Source organism: Oncorhynchus keta, chromosome 26 (genome assembly GCF_023373465.1).
Source record: "Oncorhynchus keta strain PuntledgeMale-10-30-2019 chromosome 26, Oket_V2, whole genome shotgun sequence".
NCBI lineage: Eukaryota > Metazoa > Chordata > Actinopteri > Salmoniformes > Salmonidae > Oncorhynchus > Oncorhynchus keta.
The window spans coordinates 34130584-34153993 of NC_068446.1; the positions used below are offsets into that span (position 1 = coordinate 34130584).

The 23410-nt window shown below is 40.4% G+C and overlaps 3 protein-coding genes across 9 annotated transcripts in view; 1 reads left to right on the plus strand and 2 right to left on the minus strand.

Moving 5' to 3' along the window:
- Nucleotides 1-451: 451 nt before the first annotated feature.
- Nucleotides 452-7558, minus strand: tnnt3a (troponin T type 3a (skeletal, fast); the record flags this gene model as incomplete). Its single annotated transcript, XM_035737757.2, has 10 exons — nucleotides 452-742; nucleotides 1742-1782; nucleotides 2281-2371; nucleotides 2658-2770; nucleotides 2917-3030; nucleotides 3140-3217; nucleotides 3565-3681; nucleotides 4820-4859; nucleotides 5372-5390; nucleotides 7534-7558. Coding segments are annotated over 10 exons (672 nt in total), but the record flags the coding sequence as incomplete, so codon positions are not given.
- Nucleotides 7559-11689: 4131 nt separating this feature from the next.
- On the plus strand, nucleotides 11690-19490 carry LOC118359287 (uncharacterized). Of its 6 annotated transcripts, none has more exons than XM_052480585.1 (4): nucleotides 11690-11928; nucleotides 12498-12547; nucleotides 15327-16413; nucleotides 16474-19490. In XM_052480585.1, exons 3-4 carry the CDS (start codon nucleotides 15342-15344, stop codon nucleotides 18762-18764), a joined length of 3363 nt encoding a protein of 1120 aa, XP_052336545.1. In that variant the 5' UTR covers nucleotides 11690-11928; nucleotides 12498-12547; nucleotides 15327-15341; the 3' UTR covers nucleotides 18765-19490. The 6 variants fall into 6 exon arrangements, with proteins under 6 accessions (XP_052336545.1, XP_052336548.1, XP_052336546.1 ...); XM_052480588.1 differs by having other exon boundaries at nucleotides 16534-19490; XM_052480586.1 differs by having other exon boundaries at nucleotides 11691-11928; nucleotides 15327-16353.
- Nucleotides 13683-23410, minus strand: part of LOC118359288 (non-muscle caldesmon-like) — a 42345-nt gene continuing 32617 nt past the window's right edge. For both annotated transcript variants that reach the window (XM_035737754.2, XM_035737756.2), the window contains 4 exons: nucleotides 21605-21703; nucleotides 20771-20860; nucleotides 20423-20540; nucleotides 13683-15084 (listed from right to left, as the gene is read on the minus strand). In XM_035737754.2, the coding sequence (XP_035593647.1) occupies nucleotides 15062-15084; nucleotides 20423-20540; nucleotides 20771-20860; nucleotides 21605-21703 (330 nt within the window). In that variant the 3' untranslated portion in view covers nucleotides 13683-15061. The remainder of the gene's footprint in view (nucleotides 15085-20422; nucleotides 20541-20770; nucleotides 20861-21604; nucleotides 21704-23410) is intronic.

A 23410-nucleotide genomic window follows, 5' to 3' on the forward strand; every position in this document is an offset into this window, starting at 1 on the left:
ATGTAATTGTGGCCTATTTAATGCGCAATGATACGATAATAAAAATACATTTATAATTTTCACAATCCTATTTAGAGTTTAAGCATTGCTTTTTCAAACTGGCACTCTCCACCCTCTATAGTTACATACCAGAACATTGTTTTCTCCTTTCAATCTAGGTTACAATATAATTCAATCTAATTGTGATGTCAATTCAAGTGTTTGCATTTTCTCTCAGAATGGTGGGGTGGGATGTTGAAGAAACCTTCATTATAATGCAATATTTCTTCTAACGTAGGGCTAACACGTTCCACAAGTTAATCTAGGTCTACTCTTGCAAACACAACAATATTATGCCTTTTATTAGAGTGGAAATTATTTTTAATATGAACAAATTACTTTAAAGTTACATGGCAAAAAATATTGTTTTTTTTTATTGAGGGTTTGGTTAATAACACATCTACAGACAAAGTTGAAGAGTCACACTTTATTTACAAAAATACTGAGAACCAAACAGTCCAGGGTGAGAAAGCAAGAGGGATAATTCCTACAACAGCAGCTAATGGCTCCGTGCTGTAGACTGAGGCACGTCTTGGATGAATCAGCAAACAGTAAAACTTAGTTGTCTGAGCCATGACTTTAGTGTAAGTGTGTGTTGTTGTTGCTGCATGAGGCCTGTGTCCGGTAGTACAGTGGCTGTCTGGGCTCCAAGCAGCAGCACGGGACCGCTTACTTTCTGCGGACGGTTTTACCCTTCTTAGAGCTGTAATACATCAGAAAGAGAGAGAAACAGAGTAAGACACCCAATGAAGAGACTATCGATGCCCATTTTTATCTGCAAATAAAGACTTATGTTGACTTTAGTTTACTAAATTCACTTGAATCTAAATGACTTTACATCAAAGTAAGTCATGCTGTTCCATTGTTAATATGACATTGGTCTAACTGACAATCATCAACCACATCACATACAATTACATCAGACCACTCAAAACAAATCATGGAGTTTTCATGCGTATCCTTTATGACACACCATGCAGCTGCTGTGTGAGAACATTGATCTTTTGTGTAGGCTTTCTCATCTACTTGTTTTATTATTTTTCTAGTATCATTTTGTTTTACCAAAGAGGGGGGAAATATTTTGAATTAATAAAAGTAGACTATGAGAGATTGGGAATAGTTAGGTTAACTGTCTGTGAGCTGTGTATGTCTTAGTATTGACTCCTCAACTTCCAAGGATAGAGAGTTTAGGAGATGAGGACATGTTGGAGACAATTGGCTATAGTTAGCGAGTTTCTGTCTTCTTTCAGTGGGAATGAACTCTAGACAGAATAACTTACCTGTGGAAACACACCATTTCTAAAGACTTGATTAGTGAACTGGCTTTTAGGACATACATTTTCTGTAACTCAATGATTGAGCATCAGTCAGGTGTCCTATTCTATAGACAGCAACTTTATATCGCTCTGCAACTCTTTTAAAATGACATGGTGGTGTCAGTATACCAGGTGTATTATCCTGTCTATAGCAGAGAATGTTCTCTTCAACCTGAATGAGTGAGATATAATCAATACTCAATAATATTTCATTTTGTGTCTTCCATGGTGTATTTTGTTGTGTCCTTGATCCATCATTGAACCTTTTGCATTGTTTCCATCACCTCCTGTGTGAATGTGCAACTTTTTCACAAAAGTTTCAGACCATGCACCACAGTGGGCCAGGAGAGCCCCCTGAGCTGTGACAACGGTCCAGCTCTACTTACAATTTACTCAGCTCCTCCACTCTCTTACGCAGGGTTGTGACCTGGAGGAGACATCAAAGCAGAGCTGTGTTCATATCTGAGAGGCCGTAACTAAGGCCACCAGGCGGATGGACAGACTCAGAGGCCCAATGTCATCCCTGATTTTACTCAGGTAAGACTTGGAATTTTACAGTGTATCTTACAATTATAATATATAACAGGGTGTCTTACATTAGCAATGTCTGTAAAAACCTACACTCTTAGAAAAAAGGCTTGCAATGGAGACAGCCAAATAACGTTTTTAGGTTCTAGATAGCATATTTGTTTCTAAGAGTGTCAGGAAAAACGGGTCATATTTTGACTGAGCTCGACCTTTTATGAGGTCATGGCTGATACCAGTACCACCCATTCTGCCACAGTGTAATGTATCATGTCCAGACATATCTGCTCTAAGAACAGAGCCCGTCATATTACCAGATGTGCATTGTCCTGTATGTGGTATTACTGGGATAGTGTACAGTATATTTCTATTTTCTTTAACCAGGACATTGGATACATACCTCATACTTCTGCCTCTTCAGCCTCTCCATGTTATCAAACTTCTCAGACTCCAGCGTCTTCATCCATTCATGCAGCTCCTTTGCCTTCTCCCTAGAGCAGAGCATGCAGAATGACTTGATGAGTTAATGTACAAATTCTCTGAGGAGAGTCCATATTCATACCTGTGGTTGAATACTTCATTCTGATTGGCTGAACGGTGTTCTTAGAGTGTGCATTCATATCAGATAACGGGACAGTTGCAAAAATGTTGTACAGCTTGGCTATACCCGCTGTAGGCCCATTTAGCCTTGCAAAAACAACACACTACACACAAAGTATTGTACATAAAGTAAAGCCCAAGTCTGTTACTCGTACTGGGAATTTCCCAGTCTCTTACTTCAGTTTTTCTTCATTCAGATGGTCGATGTTCAGGACCTTGCGTCTGCCTGCCAGGATCTTCTTCTTCTTCTCTCTCTCAGTTTCCTTCTTCCCACCTCTCTTTGAGTCAGCCTGTTACAAATGAATGGCAGCGTTTACAAGATCGATCTGACATGTACACAAATGATTTTTTGTGAAATATATGTTATATACTAGTAAATTATCTTTTATAAATTCATCATGTGAATTCCTGTGAAGACCGGTTGGTCACTGGTCACCTTCTGCAGATGGCTGCTGTAGTTGGAGCCCATGCTGGACAGGGCAGACTTCTTCTTCGCATCCTCATCAGCCTTCTTCTTGGCATCTGCCTCCTCCCTCTTCAGCCTCTCCTCCTGTTTTAGAGATCACAGCACAACGTCAGACATGTCCTATATTGACAGAACGCTGATAGTTGAGGACAACCCAGAGGGGTAAGTAGTGGTACTGGTGGAGGACACAAACCTCACGTCTGGCAGCACGCTCCTTCTCCTTCTCGCTACGGATCCTGTTCTGCTCGGCCCTCTCAGCCCTACGCTTCTCCTGCAGACACACACACACACACACACACACACACACACACACACACACACACACACACACACACACACACACACACACACACACACACACACACACACACACACACACACACACACACACACACACACACACACGGTTGGTTGTTATACCTTTGGCCACCAGTGGGCACTGCAACGTCTTATCGTTTTGTCATGGTTTTATTGACTAGGAACTAAATGTAAGCAAACAGGGATGGACTACCTGAACTTGTCCAAAAATAAAAGTTGTTTTAATTTACGACCTTGTTTATATTTTCAAATACGACCTATGTGTATGCAGAGTCATGTAATTTACTAATTCTCACTCACAATTCTTTCTTTGAGGGCGATGAGCTCCTCCTCCTCCTTCTTTCTATGCTCAAAGTGCGCATCGATCAGGGCCTGCAGCTCAACAAGATCCTTGTTCTGACGCTTCTTCTGAATGTCCTGTAAGGTTGGAAAATAGATCCACTTGTTAAGCACATGAAGAGTTCAAATTTGCAATATGTAACTTTCTGGGGCGACATGACCACGTAGAAATTCACGTAGAAATATGTGTTGTAGATCTGTCATTCTCATTGAAAGCAAGTCTAAGAAGCAATGGATCTGTTCTGTGTGTGCTATTTCTATGCTTCCCGTTCTTAAGTTTAGTTTTTTACTTTCGGTTTTGTACACCAGCTTTAAACAGCTGAAAATACAGTATTTTTGGTATGGAAAATATATTTCACAGCAGTTTAGATGGTACAATGATTCTCTACACTATACTTAGTTGTTTTTGCACATGAACTGAAATTAGGTGAACTATTAGAATTTTAGTGGTGGAGCGATTTCTGCATAGTGCATCTTTAATTCCAAAATGCTATATATCCATTTTCAGAAATGTTGATAAATCAGCTTTTATTGTTTAAAGAAATTTTGAAAGAGATTGGTGTTTTTCTAATCTTGGCATAGGGTTGTTCAATTACAGATATGTATTTGTTTCAAATCTATCACTTGATGAATTCATTTCAGAGACAAATAATCATGTTTTGTTTTGTCAAATGCTATATATGCGCCTCACTGTCAGAGAAATTAGTACTACTGCTAGATTTTACTCAGTCAAATGTAACAAATAACTACATTTTGTGTAAAATGTACAAATTATACTATTGCCACATCAATATATATATTTTTTAAAGATAATAATTCAATACAGAACTGTATGTAAAACATTTACATTTGACATTTTAGTCATTTTGCAGATTCTCTTATCCAGAGTGACTAAAGATAGCTATGTGAGACAACCACATATCACAGTCAAATATGTAGGATACGAACATTCCAATCCAGCTAAACAATGCATATAGCGATTTGCATAAAACCCCATTTTCATCCACATCTAAATCTGAGAACAGTGATATTTTACATACACATGAAGGTATCCATAAGCAAACATTTTTTATGAGAAAAAAAAACACAAATGTGAAAAATTGGTGGATATAGCGTTTTGGAAATAAAATGTTGTCATCTCTGACATTGGCCCTGGTATTTATCCAGCCAGCTGTCTCCAGATAGTCATGATGTATGAAGGACTATAGTTACTTACATCAAAGTCAACTTTCTCGCCATCAGGAATCTTTGGTGCCCTGAGAAGTGTCAATATAAAATAACAGTGAATCTATGGAAAATTTAAAGCATAAAAATAAATAACGTTTATTTTTACGCATGTAATCAAAGTGTAATAATGTGATTTATTAAAAAGGTTATATCATGTAATAATGTTAGGGGTAATGCAACATTGTAAGAGAGCAGAGAACTGAACTGTTTTATGCTGTGTTTTATGTTATGTTGTTTCTTGTTTGTATTCAAATGAATGCACATATTTATAATTTGATATGATGTTGACCTAAAACAAGGACAATGAAATAATAATAAGAATAATAAGAAGATATATCTGAATAAATACATTTCTGGTGGGCTAGGCCTATGTAAAATAAGACAGCTGAACATTTTGACTGCCACAGTTAAGAATATAGTATTTTTTAAGGAGAGATTGAAATGGAATTGGGAATAGGAATGCAGTCTTTCTATGCAGTAATATGTTTCTAGATATATATGTGTACAATGAAATGAGAGGTTACATGAAAAGATAACTTACTTGAACTGTGGCCTGTGGGCTGTATATTAAGAAATGAAGAGGACAAGTACATATTATTGGGTTAGAAATGCACACATCAGCAAATAAAGCAGATGAGTAATTCTCAGGCAAAAAAAGATTCAGGCATTACTTGGATGTTTTTACATTAAATGGAAAATAATGGGTCTGCAGGTAGATATTCCTGATTGTAGCCTGGCTTTTCTTTTGAGGTAGTCAATGTTCGTTAGTGATTTGAAAATCAAAAGAAAAATAACCACAAACGGACAGAAATCTAAATCTCACATATTTACTTAACATAAAAAACTTTGCACACACAGTTGGAGAATATAAACTTGTTTTATATGTGCAAGATTTAATTCTAAAGTGTGGTCTTGTTTCAGAATAAGGAAAGTCCACTTGTATATTTAATGACAATAATAAACTGAAAATATAACTCCCTAAAGACAGGCAAAGTGTTTAACTTTAAAATAAAAATGGTTAAACAGTATAGTGTTGACGGCTTGTCCCACACACAATTTCCACAAGCAAGACAACACATATGTGTTAGAAGATGGACTTTGAAGTTATCGACTTGTTATTTCTCTTGTTATGTGTTTGGTGCACACCATGCTAATATCGAGTGGTTATATAGCAAGGAGGGTTGAACAGTGGGGTCACTGCAGGGTTAAGCAAATGTTAGCATTTCGTATTCTTTCATCCTTTTTCTTAACCCCCCAAACTATACCATTTATAATGGATTTTTTTCCCTATCAGCTCTTAATTTTAATTTTGTTTAGAGTCAGCTAATTTCGCAGTGCTCCTTGATCTGACAGACAGGCATGACAACAGACATTCCCCCAATATAGTGAGACCTCAAACCTGGGATATGGACAATATAAAGCCGGTCCTGTATACCGACCAGAGTGACACAGATAATTCATCTTTAATCAACGGACCTTCCTCTTCATTGAAAGGATAAAAGGATGACAGAATACCACATGCTAACATACCTTCCTCTGCCTCTGGCTCTGGCTCTGGGGCTGCCTCTGCCTCTGGCTCTGGGGCCAATTCTACCTCTTCCTCTATCACTTCTTCTTCAACTACCTCTTCAACTACCTCTTCAACTACTTCTTCAACTACCTCTTCAACTACGTCCTCTGCTACGGCTACACAACATGCCTTGAGTAACCAGGGAGAGGAAGGGGAGTGGATATGTTAATGAATGGAATCATGAGAAAGAGGGTGTGTTCTTTAGAGAAAGAGGAAAGTAGTTCATGGTCGTGAACACCAGGTGGCGCTGCATGATGCATAGACAAAAGCAAGTAGGAGAAAGAGTTAAGTTGTCAATGACTAGATCTGCAGAGGCAATACTAGACATATTATCTTATCCCTCTTCTTAGGGTGGTAGGTAGCATAGTATTGGGCCAGTAACCAAAAGGTCGCTGGTTCGAATACCCGAGCCAACAAGGTGAAAAATCTCCCGATGTGCCCTTGAGCAAGGCACTTAACACACATTTTCTCCAGTGGCTCCATACTACTATGACTGACCCTGTAAAACAACACATTTCACTGCACCCATCCGGTGTATGTGACAATAAAAACATAATCTTATGAACAGGGACCTGATGAAGTGAGGCGTTTGAATGAGGAGGTAGCATTAGTCTGATGAAGTGAGGTAGCATTAGTCTGATGAAGTGAGGTAGCATTAGTCTGATGAAGTGAGACGTTTGAATGAGGAGGTAACATTATTCTGACAAAGTGAGGTAGCATTATTCTGACGAAGTGAGGTAGCATTATTCTAACGAAGTGAGGTAGCATTATTCTGACGAAGTGAGGTAGCATTATTCTGACGAAGTGAGGTAGCATTATTCTGACGAAGTGAGGTAGCATTAGTCTGACGAAGTGAGGTAGCATTATTCAGACGAAGTGAGGTAGCATTAGTCTGACGAAGTGAGGTAGCATTAGTCTGACGAAGTGAGGTAGCATTAGTCTGACGAAGTGAGGTGGCATTATTCAGACGAAGTGAGGTAGCATTAGCGTTATCCAACATGCTACGAGCTACATGAAGATCCAATGAGTTGAATGCACATTCTCAAACACACTGAAGATCAAGAGTGAAACAGTGACAAATTAGTATAGATGACATGACCGTCTTCGTAGTCTGAGCGTCATTGTTTTTTTACCTTCTCCCTCGCCTCCATGGAGAGTTTTGTTTTTTTTTCGGAGAAAGAAAGCAGTAAAACAATAGTGTTACCAAAAGAACCCGGCTGTACCCAATATATCAGTTTATAATATTTAGTATATATAATATACTGTAAATATGGGTACAGTAGGGATCCGTTGTATGCGTACACAATACAGTCCTCCATAGCTAATCAAATGGTATCAAGTTCACAGGCTTTTGAGCAGACAAAACATTTCATGGCCTGGTATAATAGGCTTGATTCATCTACCTCCATAATGAGGAGACACATTATGTATTTGTATTCAGACAGAATATGGACAGACTAGGAGGACAGTATTACTGGGAAAGGTCTACAGAGCTGCAGGGACCTGTTGCTAACAGACTAATAATATATGTATGTGGTCTGACATTTAGAAAATAATTTAAAGGTATGCTTTAATTCAATCTAATTTTTGATGTATAGGATTCATTTACCGCACGGCCTGTTATCAACATTGGCTTCTGAAACCATCCTGAAACTGGAAGTTCAGCTTTACAGATTGAAAAGATCCCTAAGTCACGGCTTTCTCCACATTCACAGTATCATAAACAAAGTCAATATATGCTGTTGTGCTGTAGAGGGCAGTATTGAACACAACTTGAACTCCAAGGAGGGAATCCAAGTTTGTCCATTGCATTGAACTATTCTGCATAGAAGACTGAAATCAGTTAGGCATTGTTTCAAAAACATACAGAACGATTCAGCATACGATTGAACAATTACTGATATAAAATGACTATGATAATGACAAGAGACAATAATGATACGTAGCAATAATAAAGTCATAATGTTACTTACCTTCGCTGTGAAAGGATAGAAGAAGATATTGCACATTTATTCAGGGAGTCAAAACAACATGATGCATGGGAAATCTGGATGAAGTAATCGTGAGGATGAAAACTAATGTGACCAATACTTACACTTCCTCTGTGTCAGACATGATGACAGTGGACTTTGCACCTGAGGTACAAGGGAAGGAAGAGAGACACTTTCACTAAGACGCCAAGGAGGCCACGCTAAAGTCACTAGCAGTATTCACAGCATGGGGTTATGGTCCCAGGCTCTAAAATGTATTCTCCCCTTACCAGAACCCAACCCTAATATAATAACATTTCACCAACATTTTTTAAGAAATTGTGTTACAGGAAAAATGTGCAGGATTTATAAAGGCATGCTTTTGAATCACAACCTTTTGAGAACTGTTTAATAATTAGTGTTAGGAAATGGGATAAGACTGAAATTCAACACACTCACAATTTTGCTTCTCGGACAATAAACGAGACCCCCATACAGATATGTATGCCTCCTTCCTCCCCTCCCTCTCCCCTGGCCCTCAAGTTAACTTCATCTCTTGGTCAAATTCCATGCCTCAACATAGGTGCTAGGAAATGCCTATCTTTAGAAACATGATGCCCTAGCTATTTATCAACATTTTAAAGGCATTCTGTCACTTTCTAGGCCAATTTTAGTAGGCCATTGGCTACCTCCCACTGGGCACACAATTTCAATTAAATTACATTGAACCAACGTGGAATTGACGTTGAATTGACGTCTGTATACAGTGGGCTTTTGCTTCTGATTTTGTTTTTGTTTTGCAACTTATTGTGATCTTGTCAGACAATGTATCATAATCTGATGAAAAATCCCCAAAGTATGCATTTTGAATTGATTAGCATACATTACCAGGATGTTTACATTGCATTAGCCTTATAACTGTTATAACTGTTAAGGCCGCCTTGGAGGCCTCCTCGCACATCATGACTATTCCCACAGACAGCTGCAAATGTCTCTGAGAAACATGTCCAGGATCCGATTTCCAAAGCACAGATCAGGTTCTTTGTCTAGGAATAGTATCAGTAATTCTAATTTAATTTCCTTATGCAGGCTACTCCCTCACATAGGCATTTCAGACACTTTTCTCTGATTCCATGGTGACATATTAACTTGTCATAGATGAAAAACAAAAATGGGGTAAAGCGGAATAATGAAAGGACATTAAACTGTTTGATAATGTAAAAGAAGGAAAGTCAAAGATTGTTTCCTGAAATCCCAATACTATTCTGATACCTAAACATTTCTGGCTTGATTTCACAAATCAGGCTATAGTTCAACGGGCACTGTAACGGTAGTAGTGTCTATGTGTTTATCCTAAGTATGGAAGGCTTAATGTACCACCATGTTATCCTAGTTCATGGGGATCCTGGATAACATAAACTATCAAATGTCACTCCTTTCTCTCTATGACACTATCTCCAACACTGCTGCGACATACACTCAAGCAAACATATCTATTCACCAGATCTCTGTCCAGCTATCTGTTTACCGTCTCACAAAAGACCAGTATAGTGCTAGCAATACTATTCCCAACCCTAACATTGAGGTCGCTTTGAGCATATCTTTAGATTCCCTCCTCTTAGCCTTACCTGTTACTTAAACGGTTGGATCAGCTCCACAACATAGCTACAAGTCTTAGAGGGCCATTTGTAAATCCCAGGTTTAACGATAGCCAGTTGGAGCCAGGCCTCACCCCAAACCCTTTGTAGCACCCAAGACCCTTTCACCGCTTAAGTCACTTTTACCTCTTAATCCATCAACAGCTACCAGCACATAGCAGATACTACAAAAAGAACAACAACAACATACTTTCACACCTATTCTAGCATTTCATGACACAAAACATTGACACTTGTCTCAAGTCATTCTACATGTCCAGTGGCTTTCAAGAATGATCTTCTAAGAAAATCCCACCTATTCAATGTAGCCGACCGTAACTCCAAATGTCAAAGCAAAAAGAGACACCCACCCTCTACTGATCAAGTCAAGATAGAAGCTTTCATAGAAACCTGTATGTTCCCTTCACCTGTCCCTATCCCCCTGGGTGGGTCCTCCTCACCCTTGACCTCAACACGGAGCAGCTGACTGTTTTAAAGCCTGAGTGTTTTAACACAGTGGCAGTGGTTTTGCACGTGTCGATTTAGCTGTTCTTGAAAGGAGACAGCTAGGGGGGCCCTGAGATCTTAAAATTGCACTTGATCTTAATCTTTTTATCTCTCTCTCACTCTCTCCTTCTCTTGTTCTACTCACTCACTCACTCACTCACTCATTAACTCACTCACTCACTCTCTCTCTCTTCCTTCCAACCCCCCTCTCTCTCGCTGTCTCTCTCTCTCTCTTACCTCAGAAAAGCGTACAGAAGAAATGAGCTCCCTGGTGGCCGAGACTGGCTGTAAGGTTCTGCAGAATTACCACCCTGATTATGTCCTTCTGTTATAGTGACACTTGATCCACGGGGGGTCCCTATTGGCCAAGGAGCCGTAAGAGGCGAGGCCGCAGGATGTCTCGGCGTCTTAGACCCGGCACTCAATAAGGAGATGGATGGATTGTGGGGTAGGGAGGGAGGCCTTAAGTTGGGATAGGGACAGCTAAAATACCCCTGTTGCTATATTTGCTGTCATGTTAGGCAAGCAAAAATAACTTAAAAGTTAAACAAGACAGGAACGTCAGTGAGGCAATCAGATGGTGGACTTGTTCCTTTTCCACAGGACAGGGAGCTTAGATAGATACATAAACATAATGTATGTCAATGGCCCGATCAAAGGAGGACAGGATCTGTGGACAGTCAGTGTAACTGTTACTGTACTCAACCCTTGACATTATTTGCTGAATCAACAATCAATGTCTTCAGCAGTTTTAAAATAGACTGACCTGTCGGTCTAATTGCACTTCATAAACAGGCTATGATGGTAAGATATGTGTGGCGGTGTCCATTTCTTGTATTAGTGTGAATTAGATTCACACCAGGGCAAGAACTACCTGTCATGCTGAGAATGTGTCTAATTTGCTAGCTTCACCAGCACCTTATTGAATTGCAAAAATGGGTGCTTGATTGGACTGGTTTAGTACTTGCCTCGTTAAATAAATAAATAAATCAAATTAAAAAGTAGGTGGACCTTTTTTCTACCCTACCCAGCAGCTTTAATTGGCAAACAATTTGATCAGAATTGGTAAAGCTAAACTTCCTGTGCTTGTTGAGATGGCTCGGACTCTCCTGCAGGGGGCGCCACTCTGAAAAAGTATTTTTCAGAGGAGCATCTGTTCGCGGTAGTGAGGGGTGGTGATATCTAAAGTGCTGTGGCCACCCCCTGCCTGGCTGACGGTCGCAGCTAGCGCACTGTCACGACGGGGCACATTCTGAGCAAAAGGCTCAGGTTATATTTTTGGACTGCCATGGAGACTGGCCCTTCCATATGTAGGAAGGGTGTATAGTTGTGCTCAACATGAGCCTCCCGCTCTGATAATCCGGGCCGGGACAAGCAGGCAGCAGCCGGCCGATCCCAAGTAGCAGACACACAGGTAAACACACTGTAATTACGATTTATACTTTTCGAGACAGCTCGTAGTAACGTGTTTATCGTATTGACAAGGGGGGGGTCTTGATACGGGTTAGAGCTTTTACAGCCAGTCCCCAGAAGGATGTACTCTATACTGTAGCCATTGTGGCTAAAGCTATCTGATTTTCAATGTAATGTCAAAGCTTCATCAAATTGGGACGTGGGGCTTAGAGACAGGCATGCACACTGTTGCATGGGTTTTTAATATATTTAGGGTGTTGCATTCCAGGTATCAAAACTGGATCGAGATATCATAATGCTTAAAACGATAATGGTTTAAGATCGAGATATCATAATGCTTAAAACGATAATGGTTTAAGATCGAGATATCATAATGCTTAAAACGATAATGGTTTAAGATTGAGATATCATAATGCTTAAAACGATAATGGTTTAAGTTCTGATACTCCTGCAAGTATATGTTAAACTATGAACTTATGAAAACACAGGGTGTTAGCATGTTAACTGTTGAAATACAAGCTTGTACAAAGTGTTTTAAGTTGAATGTTTTTTTGTTTTTCTCATGGTAAGGGGACTCCCCTGTCGGGAGTGTGTTGGTCAACTGTAAGAAGAATAACCTGGTAAGCTCAATTATGTTATATTTTTAGATCTTTAATGATTATGTGATTAACTCATAAACTAACTGCATGTGCATGTTTTTTAGGGGTTGGGAGATGGTGGACACCAAAAAGCCATTGTGATGCATGGTTTTCTTACTAGGCTATTATTACCCTTTCCTCTTTTGAACTTGCATCTTGGAGGTGCTCCAAATGCCTAACCTACAAGAGCCTTAAAAGGATGACCTCCTCTCATGTTGCAGGTCCAGTTTGTCTTACTGTTGCAGAGTGGGCCCTTTAAAACATGATCAGATGACTGCATTTGAGTTTGACTAGTAGAGGCCAAAAACATACAAACCTACATGGAAAACCAATTTAAGTGAAATACAGAATGCTGTGAGAGAACTATAATATTCTTATTTGTAGGCCTATCACATTCCTTTAAAATCTAAATACAACTATCAAGGTTTAAACTTTTAAAGGTTTACAGGCATCAAGGTTTAAATAGATATGAGTCAAAATCTTCCAATTATAGAATGTGTTTACTTTGCATTAAAAAAAACTCACATCACAATGACATCACTGGGGTCAAATGCTCAATGTTCACTTTCACCCGTAGTTAATGCTTGAACCTGTAGGTTACAGGTTCAGACCTCAGTCAGACCTCACAGTGTCAAAGCAAAAGTATCTAACTGCACTGTAGTTTAAAAGTTTGAAAAGGTGGATTTGTATAGGTCACTTAATTACTGCTCATGTTCAGTATAACCACAGGCACAAGTGTCAGATTGTTATGTGCAGTAGTGATTGGACCCATATATGCTCTCAAGTTCTAGATGATATGCATAAGCTGCACCTTAGGTACCTTCTCATCAGTGATTTACTGTCACCGTGATGCACCCTGCCTGTGCAGGACAGAACCAAGCCTTATAGAAGGGAGCAGGTGATTGGCTGCCCTCCTCTTTGCTCTCAACCTAAAATTAGGCCAAGGAACCTTCCAGTATCAGCTGGGAGGCCTTAATTGCAGGGAGTGTTACATTTGACTGCCCTCCTTCGCTTTCCACTTCACTTCGTCTCCAAGTTGTCCCCTTTGTCCACTGCAGATAGCGTTTGTCGGGCTGCTTAAAATAAAATAAATAAAATCGCTAATAAAGAACAAACGTCATTGTATACAATACTTTATTTCATGTAAGATAAAAAAAATGAAGGTTTAATAACAAGAAAAGCAGAAATGACAATGACGGGTCTCTTAAGATTAAAATGTTACATTGGTAACATAAATAGGGTGGTGGAAAACTCCAGTGTGCAGCACTGAAAACAGAATCATGGTTAAATAGCAGGATAAAATGTTACTGTGTGTGAGATAAAGGGTTATTAATACAACAGACACAATCAATGTTCTGTAACCAGGTGATTCAGTTACCGCAAAATCATTTGGCATTTCAATGCAGTATTTTATGAATGCACAAAAAAAGATGACTCGCTTAAAAGCTTAGAGAATATGCAGCACCCAGTGTAGCCTAGCGTTTAAAATACATTTTATACTGTATATATTTCCACACTATGAGGTTGGAGTAATACTGTGAAAATTATGATAATGCCCTTTTAGTGTAAGAGCGGTTTGAAAAGGCAGTCTGAAATTTCAGCCTGTGTTGGTGGGATGGAGTTTTGGTCTGCCTAGGTGGTAAATTAGTTAATAGACCAGTAAGAAAGAGTTCCAAACCTGTCTGCCATTAAGAGCTCCTTTTCAGTTTTCCCCTCCCACTCGGACCCCTCCCAGACAATCCTAGCTAAATTCTTGCTTGAGATTTTGCTCTTTGCTAAGAAGCTATTTATTTATTTTTGACCATTTTAATTGACAACAATCACAGTAAGGTACTTAATTGTTACCCAGAAATGACTTGATATTGATATAAAACAGCCGTATTGTGCCTTTAACACTATATTCAGGAGATGTTTGGATAATCTCAGGGCTCAGACAACAGCCACAAGAAAAATAAAATATAAACATGATATTACAATTAACGGGCTCAGTGATCAAACTTCCCAAACCAGAACATTTTACAAGAGTTACCATTTCAAATTCAAAGCTTAGGTTTTGGTTTTAGGTCACTTTCTGCATAATTTCCAACATACATGTGCGGTACATGTAAATGCATTCACCTAATGTTTGTCAACGGCATAAAATGAAGAGAAAAAAGATCAAGTAAAAGTATGTTAAAAAAAAACATTCATATATACATACATAAACATATGTGAAAGATACTTTTGACAAGTAAGTCAATACAAGTCTGAAGATTAAATTGAACTGGGGAGTTCAAAGTGAGTACACAGCACAAAACAAAGCAACAACTAACCATTTAAGAAGTTCTCAAAAGTGACCTACTGAATGTGGTAGGAAAGGAATAAACTGTGAATTATATTGTTTTCATAACAAGTGCTACTGGAGGATATCCTCACAGGGTTTGCTGACAAGGTGGCCAAAGTTGTTGAAGTCCATACCATCTTGAATAGAAAGTCTTTGCCACCAACATTTGTATTTCAATATTCACCATGGTATAGGTCTGAAAAAGAAAGAAAAAAGTAGTCAGATGTGTTTGTTTACCAATTATGTGTTGATGATTTTCTTGATGGTCATTGAATAGTTCAGCCACTGATCATTACCATGGGCCGAGGTGGTGGTGGAGAGCAGCTGTAAGGACAAGTTGAATTGATTGAACACTGCCCCTCTTCCTTTAAAACAATAGGCTACTGTATCATTGATAACCAAATAAATATTCCTCACACTGTCCTGTATTTTTTTCAGGGGGTTAAACTGCTCATGGCTGCCAGTTATAGCAATGTCAATGAACCAGGCCTGCTTTTCCAGCAGTACCCTCCAGCTCTACTGCCTAAGCCTGGCAAGGAAAATGCTAGACTCCAGAAACTACTCAAGAAAACGGAGAAAAAAATCAAGAAAAAAGCCGCCCCTGAGATCGCAAAGACACCTGTCCCTTTCCGCTCAAGCCTCTCGCCTGTGAATGAAGCAAGTCCTGACTTGGAGCACAGTGACCACTCAACCCCTCCCAAAACTCCAGAGGCATCCTTCTACACACAGCACCCCAGATTTTCTGTCAGGCCAGTCTATCGTCATGTGGCATCCCCTTACCCGCAGCAACGAGGAGCCACTTTTGGTGGAACAGCAAGGTTCGCCCCACAGCTATATGCTGCTCCAGCCCCCACCTTCCCCCAATATGTGGCCCCACTCTACACATTTACTCCAACACCCCCGTCAGCCGTTCCAGGGCCAGCCTTGCATGAATTGGCACCCAAAACGCCTGAGCAAACGTCCTCTGTGCTTGACGTGACAACGACAGCTGCTACTCAAATTGCTCCTCCAGTCACTGCTTCAGTACCTCATCCACTCAGTGCTCCAGTTGCTCTTGTCACAGTCACTCCTGCTGCCACACAACCTACTCTGCGAATAGCCCCAGTAGTAATACACCGCAAAAGTCCAAGTCCACGTTTTAAAGCTACCGAAGCTGCACTAAAAGCACCCAAATCGATGTTTGATGTCCCTCAAATTAGGGTCTATACTGCATCTATGTCCCCCTTCCATGATTATACTGGATCAAAGACATCTACTGCAGACGCATTATCTCTGAGTATAACACCCACATCAGAAATCACAAGAGCTTTTACACCAACTGCTGAAATCAAAAGGAGTGCAACACCTACATCCGGGGTAAAAAGAGGTTTAACACCTACACCTGGACTCCAAAGGAGTGCAACGCCTACATCCGGGGTAAAAAGAGGTTTAACACCTACACCTGGACTCCAAAGGAGTGCAACGCCTACATCCGGGGTAAAAAGAGGTTTAACACCTACACCTGGACTCCAAAGGAGTGCAACGCCTACATCCGGGGTAAAAAGAGGTTTAACACCTACACCTGGACTCCAAAGGAGTGCAACACCTACATCCGGGGTAAAAAGAGGTTTAACACCTACACCTGGACTCCAAAGGAGTGCAACACCTACATCCGGGGTAAAAAGAGGTTTAACACCTACACCTGGACTCCAAAGGAGTGCAACGCCTACATCCGGGGTAAAAAGAGCTAAAACACCAACTCATGATTTTTTAACACCAAGAACTCCTTTAGGTCGCCCTAAGACACCCTCATTTCATGTGTCCCGTGCCAAAACACCTGTTTTTGAAATATCAAGAACCAACCCACTTTTATTCGCTGTATCACCCATTACTACAGAGGCACAGATATCTAACACACCAACACCTGGTACTAATGCTGCCAGTCAGTCTTTGTCTGACCCTTCAAAATCACCTTCAACTATTCTAGGTGCAAGAACTCTGAATGGGGAAGTGACGTCAAAAGAGACTCCCACAGCTAAATCACCTCCTCAGAACAATTCAAAACCAGAGGCTCCTCGACACGAAAATCCTGTAGTTGAGTCTGCCAGACCAAAGACCCCGACAAATCTATTAGGCTATCAAAGACCCAAGACTCCAACAGGTGTTGCACCCACATTTGGGTACCAAAGGCCCAAGACTCCAACAGATATCACACTGAAATCTGCTGCACCCTCCTATGGGTACCAAAGACCCAAGACTCCAACAATTGTCACATTAAAGCCTACAGCACCCACAGATGGGTACCAAAGACCCAAGACACCAACAAAAGAAACATCAAAACCTACAGCACCCTCAGATGGGTATCCAAGGCCCAAGACTCCCACCAATGAAGGGCATAAACCTATGACTCCAACAATTGAGTATCAAAAACCACAACCACCAGCAGGGTATCAAAGACCAAAGACTCCCACAGCTGGGGTATCATCTATAGGATTTCAAAGGCCCAAGACACCAACATATGAGGATCCTAAACCAACTCATACCTATTATGGGTTGACTCCTGCTGCATATGTTGCCCATGGTGGAATCCAAAGTTTTTCACCTTTATTTGGAATATCCAGGTCTAAGACGCCGACTCAAGAGGAATCTAAAACCCAAGAGCTAGAAGCATCTAAAACACCTACCCAAGAGTTACCTGTAAAATCACATCCTTTGCCCGAGGTGTCAAACCAGGAAGCACCCTTCAAAGAACTGGAAAAATATATTTCAAGTGAGGCCATAGTATCCACGACAGTAGTTAAGCTTCCGCTTCCAACCATTGTTGTTACACAAGCTGAAGAGGTCTCAGAAACAAGAGTATCCACAGCTGTGACCAGCAAAATATCAACTCCCATTGCTGAAATGCCAAAGGTTAAAACTGTGGCAAACACAAGACCATGGGCTAAATCTCCAACACCAGAGGTTAAAACCCCAGTGAAGACACCAACTTATGGAGTTTGCCCAAAACCCAAGACACCCACCCCAGAAACCCAACGCAAGACAATACCTCCTTTCTCAAAAACAGAATCTCCTGTGGCTAAAGCCAGTGTGGTGCAACAGAAAGAGTTGAAGAAATCAACAGAGCCTAAAATGCCAACCAAAGCAACCTCTGAGGCTAAACCAGTAGGGACAAAGCCAACCAATTCTTCTCCACTTGCAAAGACTGCATCTCCTGAGAATCTTTTGTTGCCGGCTAAACCAAAGAATAACCAGGATGCCAAACCTGAAAAGGTGGTATCAGCTCCAACCACATCATTGACAGAGAAGAAGGAAGAGAGGAAAGACTCTTTCCCAGCAGCTGAACCTCTTCTTAAAGTAATCCAAAAGCCAAAGGGCATGATGAAGTCTAAACTCAGTGGTTGGTCACGGCTCAAGAAGCACATGGTAGTGGAAGAAGAACCACCTATGTTCACAGAATCAGATCCTAAGAAAGAAACCGCCAAGGTGACTGAGCAGGAAGGAGGTGAAGCGAAAAAGGATGAAAAGGTGTCATTTAAAGACATGGTGGCAGCCGTAACAGCTGACGATCCTCCCAAGGCAGCGAAGAAGTGGGATTCTCTTCTCTTCGATATGTTCTCCACTAAAGAGAAGATTATGCAGGTGATTGAAGCCAGCAAAAGTGAGGAGGAGAGGAAAGAGCAGCCAAAGGATGCAGGGAAAGAAATCCCATCCTTCGCCCATCGTCTGCCTGTTCTCCTTTTCAGCCCAAAGTTTGATGCCAAAAGGCTAAGAGAGGCTGCGTCAAGGCCACTAACTAAAATTTCGACAGTGTTTGAGATGGGTCTCATAGGGCGTAAAAATAAAGACGAGGAACCAAAAGACTTTAACAGAACAGCTAGAGGGTTCACTTGTCCTTAAACCATGTCTTTTTGGACTGGTAAAGATGAAACTGAGAAGAACATTTTGAAAAATTATATTGTTAAATGTTTTATGTGCACTGGTGTAGAAATGGTAGTCATAATGTACAGTTCCCATCTCTCGGCTTGACACAGGATACAATATTTAAGACAGTCTCATAGAGAATGTGATCTTAACTTTATACTTGATAAATGCACCATGTTGCATTTTGAGCACTGATTGTTTTGTCGTCTGACTATGTTACACATTTGTGTGAATGTCTCTTTCTCTGATAATATGAAAATATTACCTTGACAATCAGAGGATAAGGGACATGTATTGTTGTTTTCAAAGAATTTAGACATCTGGTGAGATTAAAATGTACAAAGATGAAGTTAATCTCTGAGTTATTTTTTTTGTCCACTGTTGAATCCTGATAGGACAATGAGATTATTTTTCAGAAGGGGTACTGAGACTGTAGTGTAATGTACTTAGGTACACCATTTACTAAAAACGATAAACTCTCAGTTATAGTACGTGTCTTGAAATCGCAGATGAGTGTAGAGCCTATAGACTGTATTGATGCAGGTTTTGGGTATCTGAAGAAACTTGACTCCAGGGCATTTAGAGAAATGTTTCCAAAGATGGATGAAAAAGAGAGGAGAGGATGAAAGTAGTAGTGAAGTAGGACTGTATATTTCCCAAAATGGTGCTTTCAAATAGACTAGGTATTCAGGTGATACTTTTTTTAAAAATGTTTGAGTAGCCTGCAGATGCTTATACCAGCTTGGTATCCTTCCCTTTTTTGGACTACCGGTCAGTGAGAGTGTTATTTGAGAAATAGGGTTGCTAACTCCTGTGGGGGACAAGTCAGCTCTATGAAGGATGTGTTTGACTGTTGGTGTGGGTGGATAAGAGGTCAGGGGAAGGGGTTGTGGGATATGGAATGCAGTGACGACAGACGCTAAGACAAATGTATACAGGAAGTCCCTAAGGCCAAATCCTAACTGGAGATCCACAAATCTCCCATCGACATCAATGCAGGATTAACGTGAAAGTAAAATAGACTGAAATATCATGTTTCACACACAGTTTTCAAATACACAGCTTTCAAACGAGGGCTCCGGAAGGGTCAAGAACTGAGAGTGACATTTGACCTTGAGTTTCTATAGGTTCCTCAGCTTGTTGTTGGTGCTTTACGTTTTTCTTTCATGCATGTCTATATTAAAAAGATGAAGAACATTGTCTGTTATTGACAGAGTGATGTTCAACTGCTTTGGAATCTGAGATTTTGCTGCATAAGTTTACAGTAAATGTTATTTTCTATATATTTTTGATAAAACAAAAACTAAAAAAGTTTGAATAGAACATTTTTTATGTTGGTTAATGTTTGACATAGAACGTTCATCTTGAGCTATACAATTAAATAGAGAGAATTAATTCTGTAGTGAAGATAATGGGCAGATCAAGGGCTATTTCCCTTTGGTGTTTGATAGAAGTCATGCTATTTAATTGTAACTGGTATTTTGTAGATTTAAATGTCTTATTTTTATCCGCAGGACCAGCAGAATAAAAAGGTGTTTTTTTGCCTAAGAAAATACGAGTTATTATTGGACTATTATGGTATTTACACTAATGTTTTAAAATGTATAATTGTTGTCTAAACCCAGTCATCTCACCTGTTTTTCCATTCGTGTATTCATCCATATTTTCATCATCATCATCATCAACAGGAATCTTCTCATATTTGCCATGAGCAGTCATCACAAATTTGTACTTTTTACCAGATGCATTGCCCTGAAAAGCATAGACTGATTTAGAACAGTGAGAATTTGCAACAGTATATATTATACACTAAGTTTGAAACAGAATATTCAAATACTGTACGTTTGTATTGATGTGTGTGTGTGTGAGCGTGTGTGTGTGTGTGTGTGAGCATGTGTGTGTGTGTGTGTGTGTGTGTGTGTGTGAGCGTGTGTGTGTGTGTGAGCGTGTGTGTGTGTGTGTGTGTGTGTGAGCACGCTCACCTTTGCCACTGCTCCTGAAATCCCAGGGGATGTTTCTCCAATGATCTCCCACATGTTCTTTTTCTGCATCACGTCACCAGCTTTTACATCCTGGGGAATGAACAGCACCAAACAGCAACTCTTCAAATGCTTTCTGGAGTTTTATATCAAATGGTTTTTGGAGCCATGCAAGATAAGCAACCTTCGATGCTTTGGTTCTGAACCACAGCAGGTTGGTGGTACCTTAATTGGGGAGAACGGGCTCATGGTAATGGCTGGAGTATACGTCAAACACATGGTTAATTGCCACTCCATTCGCTCCGTTCCAGCCATTGTTATAAGCCATCAGCAGCCCCCACTGTTCTGAACCTCCACAATATAACTCTACGCCTCGCTAGATGGCAGCCTTGGATAAGGCCGACTGCACGCACACGTCACTGATTCTCTGCATGCCTGGTGCACAGCTGTACTACAAACACTTACATGTAGAACAGTTCAGAAGGAAAATGGGAAGAAAGGGAAATAGAGCGAAAAGAGCAGTTACTTTAAGGGAAGACGTGAAGACAGTTGAAATAACACGAATGAGGAATGAAAGTAAAGGAAGTAGATACACAGATGCTGTATTTTGATGAAGATGATTCAGTCTCTCTAAAGGGGATGAGACACCCCGTGTAACTTCTTACTACATTGTTGAACCAGAAACCACTTCTGTGAAGGCGATGCCAGTGCTAGAGAATAGTGATGGAGAAGAGGTTGGCGGTAATGTATGAAACTGGTGAAATGCAGAGCCACATACAGTAAATGTATACCCATATACACTATATACTGTACACAACTGTTCTGAGCGAGACTTACAGCTGGTCTTGAGGGGGAGCTCCTGCTGGTGCCATCTGGGTTCCCCTTCACCCACTGGGTGATCATGTCCGCCACGCCCACCTTCAGACTCTCAGCATCCTGCTGGCACACACACACATATTTCCACTCAGGCGCTCAACAAGACAGTTCCATTCCTTAGGCATTCCTTATTTTCTTGTGACAGACTGTTACAGATAAATGTAGCTGTCCAGCACACACACAAGATTTGGGTACAGAGATTAGGAAGCTCTATTTTCATCCATAAGCGTGACTCCCAGGTTATACACCATTAGGCTACAGATGTAGGATCTTAATTTGATCATCCTGTTGCAGGGGAACTTTCCTGCAATGCAGGAAATGTTTAACTTGCAGTGTATTTAAGGTTAAAAAATACTTTTGAAGTTTGTCATTTCGAAAAACGTATCAGCCCCTACAATAATGCCATTAATTATAATCCACATAATAATTCACATTTCCTGTCGCTGCAGGATTATTTTACTGCTGTAGCAAACTGGCTCAAATTAAGATCCTACATCTGTAGTGCAAGACTGCTACTCTGTGGCTGCATCCTCCAGACTGCCAGACTGCCATGAAACTTCTCCCCTGTAATTTACTCTCCATTGTCCTCTCACTCAACTTCTTTCAAACTAGCCTGTCTGGTCCATCAGCCTTTAGGTTTGTTTTCATTAGGGCTACTCCTGCGGTGAAAGCCGTTGACATGGTGCAAGAAAGGGGAAGACATACTGTATCTCTGGGGGCAGATTAGCTGCTACAGATGTAGGATCTTAATTTGATCGCCCTGTTGTAGGATAACTTTCCAGCAATGCAGGAAATGTAAAAGTTGTAGTATATTTGAGGTTTAAAAATGCTTCTGAAGTTTGTAATTTCTACTTTGAAATTTCAGACTTGATTTTCCCTTATGAAAAAAATGTATCAGCCCCTACAATAATGTCCATTAATTTGAATCCACATAATAACTCACATTTCCTGTTGCTGCAAAAAAAAATCCTGCTGTGGCAACCTGGCTCAAATTAGGATCCAACATCTGTACATGCTATGGAATAGCCGGGATGGGGGGAAACCACACATTTGTGGTAGAGTTAAAATAAACAACAGCCATAAGGGCCTCAGATCTATACCGCCGTGGCTCACATGCTGTTTGTTATTCCTCTCGCCCGGGGTCAAGCTGCCATGCCTTTCTGGTTATTTCAAAGAACCCTGGCCTGCACACGGGGAATTGGATAGAGTAATTAAAAACATCGGAGAGAGAGGGGGCTGTGACAAAGGTGTGAGATCAGAACCATACAATAGCATGGAGAGGAGCATTGGGACAGATATAATTAGACATCTGCACAATGTGTAAATGTCTTTTGAAAGAGAGCTACAGTGCCTTGCGAAAGTATTCGGCCCCCTTGAACTTTGCTACCTTTTGCCACATTTCAGGCTTCAAACATAAAGATATAAAACTGTATTTTTTTTCTCACACACACACACACACACACACACACACACACACACACACACACACACACACACACACACACACACACACACACACACACACACACACACACACACACACACACACACACACCTCTCTTTTTTGTGAAGAATCAACAACAAGTGTGACACAATCATGAAGTGGAACGACATTTATTGGATATTTCAAACTTTTTGAACAAATCAAAAACTGAAAAATTGGGCGTGCAAAATTATTCAGCCCCTTTACTTTCAGTGCAGCAAACTCTCTCCAGAAGTTCAGTGAGGATCTCTGAATGATCCAATGTTGACCTAAATGACTAATGA

Excerpts from the sequence above, each read along its gene's own strand:
- LOC118359287 (XM_052480584.1), top strand. The coding sequence starts at position 15,342 with ATGGCTGCCAGTTATAGCAATGTCAATGAACCAGGCCTGCTTTTCCAG.